Source organism: Rattus norvegicus, chromosome 6 (assembly GCF_021556685.1).
Source record: "Rattus norvegicus strain SHRSP/BbbUtx chromosome 6, alternate assembly SHRSP_T2T, whole genome shotgun sequence".
Classification (NCBI taxonomy): Eukaryota; Metazoa; Chordata; class Mammalia; order Rodentia; family Muridae; genus Rattus; species Rattus norvegicus.
In genome coordinates this window covers 43,165,374-43,180,917 of record NC_141539.1, presented here as the reverse complement: position 1 = coordinate 43,180,917, position 15,544 = coordinate 43,165,374, and the positions used below count along the sequence as shown (strand labels likewise).

The window sequence follows — 15,544 nt, the reverse complement described above, 5'->3', positions numbered from 1 at the left end:
TGTTCTTTTTTTTTTCCACCTCCAAACTCAGCTTTCCTTCTGGAATCTGTCCCCTTAGAATACAGAACACGAACGCGGGCGGACTGTGTTCTGTTACTAGGGACTCGGTTGCAAAGGAGCAGCTGGGTGTACTAGCCACGCCCCTCTTGTGCTCCCCACGGGTGCTCACACCTACGCTCCCAAAGCAGTGAGGCAGGGGAATGCTGGGGGCTGGGCAGGGCGGAGCACAAAGGAAACCCGCCCCTGATTCCACCCCCAGCACAGATTGGCAGGGCTCGGAGGCGAGTCCTAGCCAATGGGCGCGTTCCGGGGCGGGCCTGGAAAACGGCTGTTCAGGGGATTTAAGAGTCGTCCGCGCGGCTGTAGGAAAGCCGAGTGGAGCCAGGACTTGCCAGGTGGAGCAGACGCCCAAGCCAGCGTAGACACGGAGCGCACCCTCACCGCTCTGGGTACCTCACCTCACTGCTTGTCTCCGGATAGATCTGAACCGCAGTCCCACGCGCCTCCAGGACCCACTCGCCACTGCCGCCTCCACAGCACCCATGGGGACCTGGAGACTTTAAAAGGAGTTTGGGGTTTCGGGCGCAGGGAAATCACGGGTACGGAAAAGCCGCTTTCTTTGCCTTAAAAATGGTTTTTCTTCGTCCGAGTGTGTGGATTGTGTGCTGGGTTAAGGAAAGGGGCTCTTTGGGTTGAAAGTAGACCTCTTCACACACACACACACACACACACACACACACACACACACACACACACCACTAATACTCACCATGGGTTTCGCCTTGCCTCCCCTGTCTCTTTGTTATTTTAGCAGCCTCGCCCTGGCGCAGTCCGATTGGCTCTATGAGAAGGCAAGCAAGGAGAGGGCAGAGTGTACCTGCCTGCGTGGGCAGGTGTGCCCCGGTGCTTGAGTGTACGTGCAAGTGTGCAGGCATACGTCCGGAATTGTGTAGGAATTGGGGGTAGATAGTGCCAGTGTGTGGTCTCCAAGATGTTTCATTGTGGGTGTATGACATTAGCATTGTGGGTGTATGTACCAGCTTGTCAGTGTCTGGACTCCAAGTGTGCAAAATGTTGCTGATGTCAATTGAATGCCTGCAAACCAGTCTGTCATTGTGCAAGGCGCTGTAAGGGATGGGGTGTGACCCAGTCCAAAACGAGTAGGTGGGCTGCAGAGGATGGCGACCACAATGAGCTCAGCTTGCTCTAGCTTCGGTCCTTGGGGCTTCTCTTGACACTCTTCTCTTCCTTCTGGGTAACCATCTCCTACCCTGCCACAACCTGCGCTCTCTTCGCCCACTTGAACCTTACATGCTCTCTAGCCCGCCTGCGGTTTCTCCTGTGGAAGTTACGGGGCAGGGTTCCTGGGCAGAGTCAGAGGCTGGCTGAGCTGGTATAGTGTCTGCTCTGGCCCCTGAGACTGGTGCTTTCTTCTGTCCCCCCCCTCCCTTTTTTCCCCCAGGGAGTATCTGCAAAGTTGGCTGTTGCAGGCGACTTCAGTGCCGGTGATTAGACAAGCTGCAGGCACTTGGGGAACTGAACTCCTTGGGCAGGGGACACCAGGAGGGTCATTCCGGACTCTGATGGTGTCTATCCTCTCTCCCTCGGCAGATCTCAGTTCCTGGCCCTGGCCTCGCCGCGTCATTGATGGGCAACCAACTGGATCGCATCACCCACCTCAACTACAGCGAGTTGCCCACTGGGGACCCATCTGGGATTGAGAAGGACGAGCTGCGAGTCGGGGTTGCCTACTTCTTCTCGGATGAGGAGGAGGACCTGGACGAACGCGGGCAGCCGGACAAGTTTGGTGTGAAGGGCCCTCCAGGTTGTAGCCCTTGCCCAGAGAGCCCCAGCCGCCACCATCACCACCTGCTGCACCAGCTCGTCCTCAACGAGACTCAGTTCTCCGCCTTCCGAGGCCAGGAATGCATCTTTTCCAAAGTGACCGGCGGCCCTCAGGGCGCCGACTTGAGTGTATACGCGGTCACTGCGCTGCCCGCGATCTGCGAGCCGGGCGATCTGCTAGAGCTCTTGTGGCTACAGCCGGCGACCGAGCAGCCCGCGCCAGCCCCTCACTGGGCCGTCTACGTGGGCGGCGGGCAGATCATCCACCTGCACCAAGGCGAGATCCGCCAGGACAGCCTGTACCAGGCGGGCGCGGCCAACGTGGGCCGGGTGGTGAATAGCTGGTACCGCTACCGCCCGCTGGTGGCCGAGTTGGTGGTGCAGAACGCCTGTGGCCACCTGGGCCTCAAGAGCGAGGAGATCTGCTGGACGAACTCCGAGAGCTTCGCTGCCTGGTGCCGCTTTGGAAAGCGCGAGTTCAAGGCTGGAGGGGAGGTTCCCGCAGGAACGCAGCCTCCGCAACAGCAGTATTATCTCAAGGTGCATCTAGAGGAGAACAAAGTCCATACGGCTCGGTTCCACAGCCTGGAGGACCTCATCCGCGAGAAGCGTCGCATAGACGCCAGTGGCCGCCTTCGAGTGCTTCAGGAGCTTGAGGACTTTGTGGATGACAAGGAGTAGCCTCCGAGGGACCGCCCGGCGCGCCAGTTCCCACGCCCGGAGCTCCCTTCCAGTCCCCGCAGTTCTGCACTCCACGCCCCCCTAACGCGCCCGCCCAGGACCAGCGTCTAGAAGCTTCAAGAACTAACCAACCCCCGCACTGGGCGAGCGCAGCTGCACACCCCTAAGACAGCCCGGGTGTTGGTGACCGTGCCAGGGTAACCCAGCCTGCACCTCTCCCCTGGGTTGTGAAGGGAAAGAGGGAGTGGGCAAAAGGGGAGCAAGGACACTACCTTTCCAGCGAGCCAAGGGTCAGTGACTCTTCAGCAGACAGGGCAAATATCCTTAGTCACAGGGAACCGTCACCACTATCCCCAGATGCGCACACACAGACCAGACGGAGGTGAGAATTAGTCTTTTGGGGACACAATTCAACTCCCGAGTGGAGAGTGGTGTGTCCTGGGATATCAGAATTCCCATGAAACCGAGCCTGTCTCTGTGTACTTGGGAGCACTTCAGGGACTCCAGGTTACCCTGAGGCTGCCCAGCACTGTCCTGCAGCTCTCCAGCCCCAGAGTCTCCTGACAAAGCATTCCAGGCTTCCGGCTGAGCTAGATAGGTTTGGCTTCCCGTTTGTACAACTGGAAGTAGATGCCATCCCCGGCTTGACCAACACTTGCCAGAAAGAAAGCCTTCTGGGTCCCGGGAGGAAAATGGCTGAAGCACTTCTTTGGGAGAGGAGGGCTTGCCGGCTCCGGAAAAGGAGCTAATTCACCTGGTGTGTGGGCACTTGAACTTAGGAAGGAGGAGGCTTTTTGCCCATGATTGCTTCCCTCCTCACTCACAGAGTCCTGTTTTCTGAGGGACTGAAGAAGAGGGAGGCAGGGAAGATCTACAACATTCCAGAAACCAGCATTAGGACAGCCTAGCCAGTGTCTTTAGTTTGGCTTTTCCTAACCAGAAGATCTTAGAAGGCGGGGGGAGGTGGAGATTGTTTGTAAAATGAAACAGCAGTTTTCCAACGATATCAACAAAGCCTACAGTGTCGACGCTTCTCTTGATCATTTTTAGCAACATGCTAATGAAATTTCAAATTGAAATTTTTATTTTCATGGCTTTAATCCATGATAGCTTAAATACCGGGGGCCATTAGGAGTGGAATTTAGCTAAGACCTTAGCTGACATTGCTTTCACTCTGGTTTTTCTCAACTCTTATGAGAATTCTGTTTGGGGGATATTATAGTTATTACTTTTTTTTCCTGGCTTTACAAAGCAGGGCTGCAACGGTGGAGCTGTTCATTAGTGTGTATATTATACTGAATTTTTGTCAGTTCAAGGGTCTGCTGCTTTGGTGAAAATTGCTAGCAAGTTCCACGAGGGGTCTTTTCTTTATGCTGTATATCATTACCATTTCATCTTTGCATTGCCCTCCCCCTTGTCCTCACCTCTTGATTCCCCTTGAAAGGAATCTAGAGTTCATGGGATTCGGGGGCCCTCTTTTGTAGCTTGTCCTGCTGTTTATTTCTGAGAACAGGGAAGCGCTCTTAGAAGCAGGACAGAATGTGTGTCTTTCAAAACGTGAAGGTTATGTGAAGCTCCTTCCTTTGGGCAAGAGTTTGTGGATTTTTCTCCAAGGGGTACAACCCCAGCCTAACTGATCGTTACTTGATTCTATGTGCTAGACACATTTTAGAAGGTATACATTCTCTCTTGAGGGAGTTCATCAGAAAATGGTGTTTAGCTAATGGTCGCAAGCAATTGAACACTATGGTTTAGTTGAACAGCAAACACTACGTCCAAAGCCACTCTCTTGGCATTTCAAAAATGATGCAATAAAAACTAATGGAAGTTAGCCGACAGGGAAATGCCATTTCAATGGTAAATAGTTTGTTTCTGTTTTCTGGGGATTTTTGTTGTTTTATTTCATTTCATCTTGTTTTCATGCTGGATTCATTCTCTGATCCTGAGTCAAAAGGTCAAATCAATGAAATATGAACTAAAGTATTTTTTCTGAAGCCAATCGAGTGATTTATTTTTTGAAACTGCTATGCTTTTCTTTCAGCACATACAACAGCAAAACTTTTGTAACAACTAAACTTAACCTTTGCATGTATGGAGAACTGAAAGTCATTTATTTCTCTAACTTACTCTTTAGGCAAATGACAGATTGATGACCATAAACCAAAATTCTTTCTTGTGTCTACACACAACATATCCTTTCCTGTGTCCTATTACTGTATCTTGGCTCCCTGCTGAATTAAACACCATCCTAAGCACTGGTTCTAACAGGACTCCTTCTTGACACTGTGTCAATGAGTGGGCAAAAGAACTTATCAGTCTCCATCACACCCAAAACTGAATTATTCCTTTGATGGTACTTAAACCCTTTCTAAGAGGGCCACCCTCAGAGGGGAACGGTTTACAAACTTTATACTTGCTGAAAACTAATAGCAGTGAAAATCAGATTGGGATAGATTTGTTGCTAGAGTGATCTGCCTAGGTCTTTGTGGACTTTTACAAATTCTCAATAATAAAACATCGATAAAAAAAAGAATTGGAAAGGGTTTCTAAGGTCAAAGATCTCTTTGTACAGATCGCTTGAGTTTTATTGTGGGCTAATCCCATTTCTCTAGATTGCATTGGTTACAGGAATTAAGCCATGAGTTTTCTAACATTTGCAAAGGGACAATAAAGGGACAATTAGTTTTTGTTGTCCTTGGGAGCTCTGTACTAACTCCCATGATGTGAAGAGGGTGAAGTTGACCTCTGTTCAGCCCTTACCAGGGTAGAGGCCACCTTTACCTTTTCTCCCCTGCTAAGAGGCATATCTGAAAAGCAAGCTAATACCTGGAAAAAAAAAAGAAATTTAAAATGTAAATGAACTTACTGCATTAAACAAGCAAACAAACAAAATAAATAAAACAGATGAGAAAGGTGAGCTGGGCAAACGTTTGAAAAATAAAGCCCTCCGATGCCATTCCTTTCCAAGTGTGCATTTTTCATTTGAAGAAGAAATCCTGTAGAAGTTGCATTTACTGCACCAAAACAAAACAAACAAAAAAATCAACCATATCAATGAGCTAAATTAATAGGTATAAAATTTTCTTCAGTATTTAACAATTTAAGTGACTTTTATGTCAGCATTTTCAAATGAAAAAGAATTATACACATTAATCTGCGTTTAGAAAATAGAATAGTTTGCCAGGCACAGAAGCAAATTTTGAGTTCATTGATGGTACATGATTTGTATTCATCTTTTCCCCTTTCAATGTCCCGTGTCTTTGATGAACACTTTTGTTCGAAAAAGGACATTTGTCAGAAAAATGTTTTTTTGATATTTAAAAAATAATAATTTCTTGAGTGCTCAATTTAGTTATCCTCGTGATCTTCCAGTTTCCTCTGGTAATTGCATCTGTTTTACTTCCAGCATCTCTAAGAATTAAAGGACCAAGTCACCTAATACACAAGGTAAAGTCAAACTGAAGTAAAGTTAATAGTAGATTATACAGTAATAGTAAAGGCCCCTAATTTTTTCTAATCCACATGTATGTCCTCAAATCTCCCTGCTGCTGCTTTTTGCTTTTGCTGTTGGTGCTGAGATAGAACTTGGGTCCTGTGCATGGTGGAGCTATGGGCTCTTCATGGCTTCCCTTGAATGTATTGGTTTGTATTTGTGTGGAGAGACCATGTGCAGCATACACAAAAGGTACGCATGGAAAGCCACAGATTTCCAGGTGCTTTGAAATAAGGAGTTTCAGTTAGATAATATTTCACCTCAAACCGAGTTCATTTTCACTGAACGGCTTTAGCTATTAGAAGAATGCTGGTATGTACCTGTCTATAATAACATTCATTCCATATATACCTTTCTGCTACTAGCTAGACATTTCATTCACACACACACACACACACACACACACACACACACACACACACACACACACTGTTTTTTAAAGAGCAGATGGAAAGTGACTTAAGATTTTATAAATACAGGAGGCAGAATGCCCAGGGGTTAACGGTTAACTTAGTTCACGGGCAGTTGGGCACAACGTGCTGTGGCTAAAACCAAGCACAAACAAAATACGTGTACTGGCGTAGTTTTCCTGCACACACCTACCCACCACCCATGTGCCCCATATTTTTCTCTTTCTCTTTTTCTTTTCCTTTTGGCTTGTTTTTTTGAAGCAGGGTCTCACCGTGTGACCCTGGCTGGCCTGCAACTCTCAGTGCAGACCAGGGTGTTGGTTTCAACCTCAAAATGCTCCTCTTGCCTACCCCAGCTGAATGCTGCAATTACAGGATGGCGCCACAACCTCCAGTTTAGTTTCACTTTTTGAAAATGAAAAACAAACAAACAAATAAACAAACAAAAAAGCAAAACCAGAAGCAAAAGCAAGATTCAAAGGAAATGTGAAAAGGTCAGGAGGGACTGGAACAAATAAGGATGGGAATGAACTGCTGAGGTTATAAAATTTTCTGACCTGGTAAGCGTTTCAACAGGAGATACCTGCTCTCCAGTCTGACTGAAGACAGCAGAGAAAAGCTGACTCTGAGGTGCAACACTTTACTAATTTATGAGGTTCTCTGGCTGCATAACTCGAAGTTTCCTTTTGAGGATGTGTGTTACCTCACTGGGTGTCCTAGTATAAGATTGCCAAGGTTTGAGTATGTTGGGATGAAGAAGGTCTTCTCTGCCCTTGCTGGGAGGATAAGATCTGTGCTTTAGATGGCTGAACATCCATGGGAGCAGGTCCCAGCTGTGGGTTTTCCTCTGTTTCTCTAATGACTGAGGGTATGGAGCACATAGTAGGTATAAAAGGTATCTCAATCATATGGGTTTCAGTAATTCTTGATCACTCAGAAACTCAGAAAGTACTGGCCTGAGGGGTGAAGGAGACATGAGCTTCCATAGCTGAAGTTGGCAGAGATGCCTTGGAGAGCTCCTGGGCTGCCTTCTTATAAGGATTAGGCCTTGGGGCTTCCCACTTAGGGTGTCTGGAATACAGAGTTTTGCCTCTAGAAACATCTATTAAGGGATCCAAGAAAATTAAAAGATGTTCTCTTGTCTTTTGGTCAGAAGGGTGAAAGCAAACTAGTAATTCTGAATCTGGCCTCTCTCACATCCCTCTCCCTCTCACCCCACGGGGAGCTTTTCTTAGCATGAAATGACAAAATTATTCCTTCAGAGGAGGGTCATTATTGTAGCTTTTGCTACAATCATAAGAAGCAAAAATGTTTTTCATTTGTAGACAAAGAGGAAAATACACGCTTCCCTCGATAGGATAATTAGATTTGATGCCGTTTGGTCAGGGTGCATTTTTTTTTCAAATAAACATTACTCATTGGTACACGGTAAAATAATTGCTATGCTTGCTGGCTTTTATAATCCAATTATTTTTGTATGTGAACATAAGTTCTGAACTTAGTCTTATGTAAGTGGTAGGTACTTAGGAAATATTGTGTATGAATGGAGGCAGTGGAACCTCTGGGTACTGAGGCAAAACGTGTAAGCTGGAACCATCTTGAACTACACTTTAAAAATCCATCAAGGCATCAACCCAAAAGTTCACACAAAACTGTAAGACGATATTTGGCTTATTAATTAATTAGTTTATTGTTTTCCTTCTAGTCACAATATGTCTGTGATATCAATGTAGGTGTTAGTAATTGATTTGTGTCTCAGTGGGAAACATGAAATTATTTTATTGCTAGTATACGGATATTTGTGTTAACAAGTAGGTAATTATAAATTCAAAGATTTATCTTCTTGCCTATAATATTGAAGCGTGCTGGCTTATTCATTAAGTGTGAAGCCCAGTGTCTTCAGTTTTCAGCTTCTCCTAAACACTACACAAATCTGGGGGAGTCCCTGAAGATAATTTCATGACAGGTTATCACTAACAGCGGTATACATGTTCTGTCCTTTGCTTCCTAGTGGTAACATGCCTCTAGGGTTGGGAGTTCTGAGCCAAAGGAAGCACAAGTTTTGGGGCAGTGTTTTCAGATACAACTCACAAAACTATAGGTGTTTCAGTGAGATTAAAATTGCAGATAAATGGCAAACAGTTCTTTGAGGACATGTGCATTTTTTATATTGTAATGATAAATATAATCCAATATATGATATGGGATATATTCATATTAGAAGTTATATTTAGTGAAATTAGATGACACCTTCCTGTAGACCCTGTGTGTTTTGAGTTGTCAATTTAAGGCATTTACTTCATACCCACAGCATGACGGGTTCCATATTCCTTTTGTATCTTTTTGACCCAAACTGTGTTCATATTCAAGAACAAGCAAAGATTGCATGAGAAGCATCATGAGCACTAATTTATAGAACCTATAAATACTGAGGGAGTTGGATTCATTTTTGTGCAAGAGATGATTGACAGGTTTTCAAGCATCTTCATATACCCTTTAATTTGATTGTACCTTATGGGATATGGCACTGACTTTTCTGGCTGTGGTGAGCATTTCCTACATACAGTGAGGGGTACTCTATGCCAGTAGCTTTATTTATACCTGCAATTTTCTCTGTTTGGTCTCCACATGTTAGCCTTGTTGTTCCTATTGTTTCCTCGCTTGTTTCTACTCCATGGTCCCTCTTTCTAAACACTTGTGGCCATGGTGATCTTTCCACAGACAGTTTCATTGTTCACAAGATTTATCACCAAATACTTTAGTAAGACAATTACCATCCTCCACAGTGTGAATCTGTCCATGTTCGGTTGCATGTCCTACAACTTTCAGGACATTTGTAGAACATGTAGTTTTAATTCAGGCTTCCATGACTTTATTTTTTTTTCAATCTTCCTGTCTCAATTCTAGAATCACAAACTCATATTTATCCATCTTTCAAGGACCAAGACCTAGCCAAACCTACTGAGTGGTTTTGATCATTTTATTCTTGTAATTTCCATTGTACTTTCCTTAGAAAAGTCCCATACTCTTTGGTCTGGTATAAATGTCAGTTAAGTCTTTTCTCTCACACCTGTTTGTTCTATGGGGGACAAAGATTATGTAACTTGTTCTTTCTTTTGCCATTGCAAAGCCTAGCACCATCAAGTCTTCCTTAGTGGATGGTGGATGGAAAAACCTAACAATAGAAGAGATGGCTTCCCACTGTAGAAATATCAAAAAAAATTAGCATGAACTTATATGTGATAGTCTCTACATATTACTCAGTAGGAAGCTAACTTCTATTTAGGAAACTAGCTAGAATGATGAAATTTCATATTGCACTATATTACAAGTGGTAAGAGGCTAGCCTTATAAAGTTTAAAAGCTTTCTGTCTTCAGCCCAGTAGGATATACATTTCTTCATGAATGGCCTTTATGAGTTTCATTACTATGGAATTGCAGGTTCCTTCCCTTTTGGTAAGGAAACTTCTGCCTTGACGATACAACACAGCTGCAAATTTTATAGGCAACAAAGGATTGGCTTTCAAGATATGAACATGAAACAAGGAATTTTCCATGTGAGCTGCCTTAATAAAAGGAACCATGACTGCCCTAAGATGTTTCAGCCAGTATAAAAAAAGTCTACAAAAATGCAAGTCCTTTTTCCTTTTGCAAAAGGAAATCTCTTTAAATCTTACCCCTCAGCCATTATATTCATAGCACTTGTGAAAGAGAAAAGGGCTGCTTGCTTGGCATTTCCATGATGGGGCAAGAGTGAAAAAAATCATCTTCCTTTGATATGTTTTGGACCTCCAGGCTGGTTGAGCAGCTAGAGTAATCTGAAATGAAGTTGAGTGCTCAAAATGTAACTAAATTAATGTCTTATGAAATATATATGCTTCTATATTTAATATTTTCCCCAGAATTCTTAGGACAGTTGCCCTGGGGTTTTCCAGGAAGTTATTATTCTCTTAGCAGCCCTAGGCACTTAATAGAATTTAATATGGTTTGGGTCATGCTATGGTTGTCAGTACCAAAGCTATTTCATCTTGGGATTTTAAGCTGGATATCCTGCTGTATATAAGGTCAGGGGGGAGGGAGGAGGGAATCGAAATTCAAGAATGGCATATTTTAGAATAAAATACAAATACTAGTTTGAAGTTTGAATTCTAAAGAATCAGTGATACTGGTGAAGCATAGCTTTTTTCCCAAAGACCAATTTCCAAAGTAGACAGAGAAGATTTTTCAAAAAGCATCTTTACCATTCTCCTCTCAGAACTCTGTACGCTTGTATGCTTCTGCTTTGTCTGTGTAAAACTTTATGAGACAGGATTGACAAAGGAGAACAGACTCTAGACAAGTTCCTCCATTCTTTATAGACCAACAAAACAAGTCATCAAAACCAAAGCTCTTCTGCCTCTACTGCTTCCTGGAACCTTTAAAGACTTCCCAAAACTTAGTAGGGGGGAAGAGGCTCCTGGACAGCATGAAAATCATACTCTAGTTGGTTCGGCTCAACCTCCCTACAGCCCTTTCTTTCTTTCTTTTTTTTTTTTTGTTTTTCTTTTTTCTTTTTCTCCATCTTTACTAAATTGGGTATTTCTTATTTACATTTCAAACGTTATTCCCTTTCCCGGTTTCCAGGCAACATCCCCCTAACCCCTCCCCCTCGCCCTCTATGTGGGTGTTCCCCTCCCCCCCCCCCATTACCGCCTTCCCCCCAACAATCCCATTCACTGGGGGTCCAGTCTTGGCAGGACCCAGGGCTTCCCCTTCCACTGGTGCTCTTACTAGGATATTCATTGCTACCTATGAGGTCAGAGTCCAGGGTCAGTCCATGTATAGTCTTTAGGTAGTGGCTTAGTCCCTGGAAGCTCTGGTTGCTTGGCATTGTTGTACATATGGGGTCTCGAGCCCCTTCAAGCTCTTCCAGTTCTTTCTCTGATTCCTTCAACGGGGGTCCTATTCTCAGTTCAGTGGTTTGTTGCTGGCATTCGCCCAGTATTTGCCGTATTCTGGCTGTGTCTCCCTATAAACCTTTCAACATCACTGACCTCTGAATGTCACTCTCAACATATCACTACTGGGAACCATAAGCAGTGAATATTACCTGACTCCCAAAATGTGTCACTGTGTCTCTCTGCATGATCAAGTTCACTTCTGAAGAATATTCTTCTCCCCTACATGGCCCTATTTCAAAATCACCTCTGTCCTGAGTCTTGGTAAGAGCCTCCCACCTCCCCTCCTGCATGCCCTGGCTGTTTTGTGAAGCTGTTCTTCCTTCTATTCTACTATACCAGAGACGAGAAATCAGTAAGCCCACTGAATCCTCCCACACTGAGTTCCAGGGCAGTTGACCTAAACTTTGAATTTGCATTTCAGTCATATACTATTCCCATCTTCAGGCCCTAAGATCCATGAAAGAAAGTTTAAATTAATAGCAACCTACGTTGCTTTTTGAGATAGCTTTACTCTAAAGGCAGGGATCAGGTCACCCATTTGACATTCAGCCAGTGCTGATATGATTCAATCCAGTTAATGCAAAAGTAACAAGTCTATTATTGCAACTGCAAAGGCTGTATTTATTTATGAATTTCTTCATGAAATTGTTATTTTCAAGGCAAGGTTATGTGCACCCTAGGCATTTCTCAAATTTACTGTGAACCCGAAGATGACCTTGAACTTCTGATCCTCTTTCTTCTTTCACCCAGTCGCTGGTATTAGATTATATCACCACGACATCCAATTTATAAGTTGCTGAGGCTTGAACACCAGGCCTTTGTTTTCAGTCATGTGATTATGAAGTACAGTCCAAGTTGAAGAACCAAAAAATGTAAAGCAGGCCTCAAATCCAATCAAGAGGGCAGCTAGTCATCCCCATAAACAGTCTTCCTTGATCACCCTACAGAGTATCTTCTAACACCATGAGGCAAAAGCAATGGCAATAGCCTTTCCTGATGCATAAAAGGGAATTCATCCCTAATACTATAAACATGTCCAAAACCTATGGCTGGGAACATCACAGGCCCTAGGGAAGAAACTACTTGTATTGCTTATCTAAAGTACAATACAACATTGCCAAACTCCCTGGGAATTATTTCTTTCTATCCTGAGCAAGTTTTTTCTCCTTCTAAGCAATAGGCAGTGGTTAATACAGAGACACTTTACCATTCAAAATGATACATATAAGCAAAAAGTTTGTGCTAAACTATCAACGTGACAGTTATATCAATTCTTCCCCATTCAAGACTGAGGGAACACGGAGCAAAGCCAGAGGAATACAAGAGCCAGAATCCAGAATAGTGGGAGGAATGTTGGACATTTCTGTTTAACATATGAACTCATGGCAATTTTGATCCACACAAGATCTGTGCAGGATCAGATGGGTTAAAAATCCAGCGTGAACGTGGTAGGTCCCCTAACCGAGGCTGCTATTGGCAACAGTTGATGGCTGCTGGTGTGGGAACAGTCAATTTCCCTTAGCAGTGTGGAGACTGGTAGATTCATCATGCCCTTGTGGATGGCCCAATACCTATATGCATATGAATGGCACTCACTGAACTCCTTGATGTTAATTTATTAATTTAGAATGTGAGCTCTGGCCAAGGAGGCAGGAACATCATTAGTCTTAATCCACTACTGCCTAGAATATAGATAATTATCAAGGTATCATTATTTTTTAATTCTATAGGATCTAAGAAAAAAAGCATACATTAAAGGCATTGACTGGCTGGAAGATCTGAATGATGTTCCTAAAATAATCATACCTTTCTGATGGATTTTTAATAGTTCTGGGGAATCGAAATACTTTATTCTCTTTACTTAAATATAATAGTCTACCAACTATCATTACTATGTGAAAGTCTATTTGTAGGGTAAATTTGATCCTAAAATAGCTTAGAAGGAAGATTTATACGTGTAGAGGCAAAGCCCTTTTGCTGTTGACCTATCACAGTTAGCATGCTACCAAGCACATGATTTGCCAATTAGTTTAGCATGGACTGTAGACAGAATCTTTGATTGACAAGTAGATGGATCTATGAAGACGTAGTTCACTGCGTTGGGATAAGTCCCATTACAGAAAGATGTGCAAATATTGGGGTTTCAAGGAGTTTGCTGAGCCCAAAACAGTTACGAACTGCAAAAGGATCATCTCATTCAAGGAGAGACAAAAGGACACAGCCACAGGATGTAAACCGGTCAGATGCACCATACAGAAAGCCATTTAGCATCAAAATTCATTACCCAAAGTGTAATCATTTCTTAAGGTGGGATAGTTGCTAAGCCAGAACAAGCCACTATGAAAGTGATATTATCTTCCAGTTTATAAAATCACATTAATTATGAAGACTGTTATACTTAATTTAAAATGGCCTCTGTTTAAAGAAAGAAGAAATCTGTGATATTTTATTTGTCCCATAAATTTAAAAAAAAAAGTGTTAGACTTAAAAGAAACATAAATCTATTGTCCAAAGAAACTAAGTCGTTTCATATTTTGAAAGTTGTTTTTGACGTGATGCTTTGACTTCCTAAAGGCCTTCACTGATTAGCGTAAATATCTCCACAAAATCTAGAACACTCTACAAACAAAAAAATAGTGCCTTCTTTTATGGAATTCCCATTTATCTTTTAAAAAGGAAAATTCTATGATCTGAGCAAAGATGGAAAACTGTATCATAAAAAGTACCAGGTGTTAGACCACAGTTCCTTCTATATCACATCTACGTTAATGAAGTCCAATGGAAAACAGCTGACTTTATGCATTTATTTTAATAAGCCTGTGAAAACAGTCCATTTTCAGTGTAAAAACCCCTTGTCTTTTAAAAATGCTAGACAGAATATTTTAATAAATTAAATTTGTCTGCCTGTCAAATCTGTCAAATTGACAAGAGCCCCCAAGGAAGACTGCTGATGTTGGAGCCCTATTTTTACTGTAGCATTATGTTTGGAATTTAATATGGGCTACTTAGTGGAAGAATCCATCTATCAGAGTAACTTTAAGCAGCAAATCTTAACATAATATTTTTAAGTCTCCAAGCTTATAAGGCTAGAATGATTTTGTTTCCTTGGAAAACTCTCTCATTATCTACAAAGGTGTCTCCAATGTATGTGTATATAATAAGGGACTAAATGGAGAAGACAAGTCCCCAGCACCAGGAAGGTAACTGTGGATATGAACTTACAGATCCGAAAGTCAGGTCATCGGTTGTCATTGTCCCAGTGAACCTTCTATCAGCTGGGTCTTCCCATCATTATTGAACAAATAGGGGCACTGAGGCTTGGTAGAGGGCAAACACCAATCTCAAGAACACAGCCTAGAGCTAAATGGATGGTTCAGCCTGCAAAATGCTTGCCGTTCAAGTTTACGGAGCTGAATTTGAGCCCAAGCACATAGAAAGGCAGGTTCTGTGATCTGTGTTTATAATAAAAACACTGGGATGATGGAAGACAAACTGTCCCTGAAGCTTGCTAACTAGCCAGTCTCGCTCAGAACTTAGTGGGAGATCTCGTTTCAACTAAAAAGGTGGATAGACTCCGGAGGAACAGCCTGAGAAGTTGGCCTCTGGCTTTCACACACAGAAACGTGTGTGCATAACTGCACACTGACCACACATCAACAGTCACCATCTTTCAGGTAGTTCACCGTCACTTTAATGTTGATGTTCTAATCTGAAGTCACTGTCCTTTGTTTTATATCATTTCATAGCCCGATTAATAACTCCTTTTTGTCTGGCAGAGAAAACATAGTTATTATTTTCAGTGTGCATATAAGAGCTTTTACACACCTTTTCAGGTAGACTCTTGGTTAACAACAATGTTTTTCCTTTAATAATGAAATAGTGGACACTAAAGAAATGAGCACTATGTGCAATGCACATAAAATAAATAGTCACAAGAGGCTTTTAATCCAGGCAAACATTGGATAGACCATGTAATAGATACATGAATCATCTAGATTGGGCTGTCAGTCTCCTAGAGTAAAATGTCCAAGTACAAATACATACGAGAGTTAAAATGGAATCTAGCTTCTATCTTGGGGTTGTTTTATGTTTCATCCTGAGCTTCAGAATCAGAGATGTATCTATTGGATAACATTCAAGGCATCTGTGTCTGTCACAGTGGGACCAAGGTCTCG

The 15,544-nt window shown here is 43.0% G+C and overlaps 1 protein-coding gene across 2 annotated transcripts; it reads left to right on the top strand.

Moving 5' to 3' along the window:
• Positions 1-289: 289 nt before the first annotated feature.
• On the top strand, positions 290-4,784 carry Lratd1 (LRAT domain containing 1). 2 transcript variants are annotated; one of them, NM_001127299.1, is given in 4 exon segments: positions 290-599; positions 812-969; positions 1,041-1,139; positions 1,612-4,781. In NM_001127299.1, coding segments are annotated over 2 exon segments (963 nt in total). In that variant the 5' UTR covers positions 290-599; positions 812-969; positions 1,041-1,091; the 3' UTR covers positions 2,527-4,781.
• The last annotated feature ends 10,760 nt before the right edge of the window (positions 4,785-15,544 follow it).

Excerpts from the sequence above, each read along its gene's own strand:
- Lratd1 (XM_087553128.1), top strand. The coding sequence starts at position 1,648 with ATGGGCAACCAACTGGATCGCATCACCCACCTCAACTACAGCGAGTTG.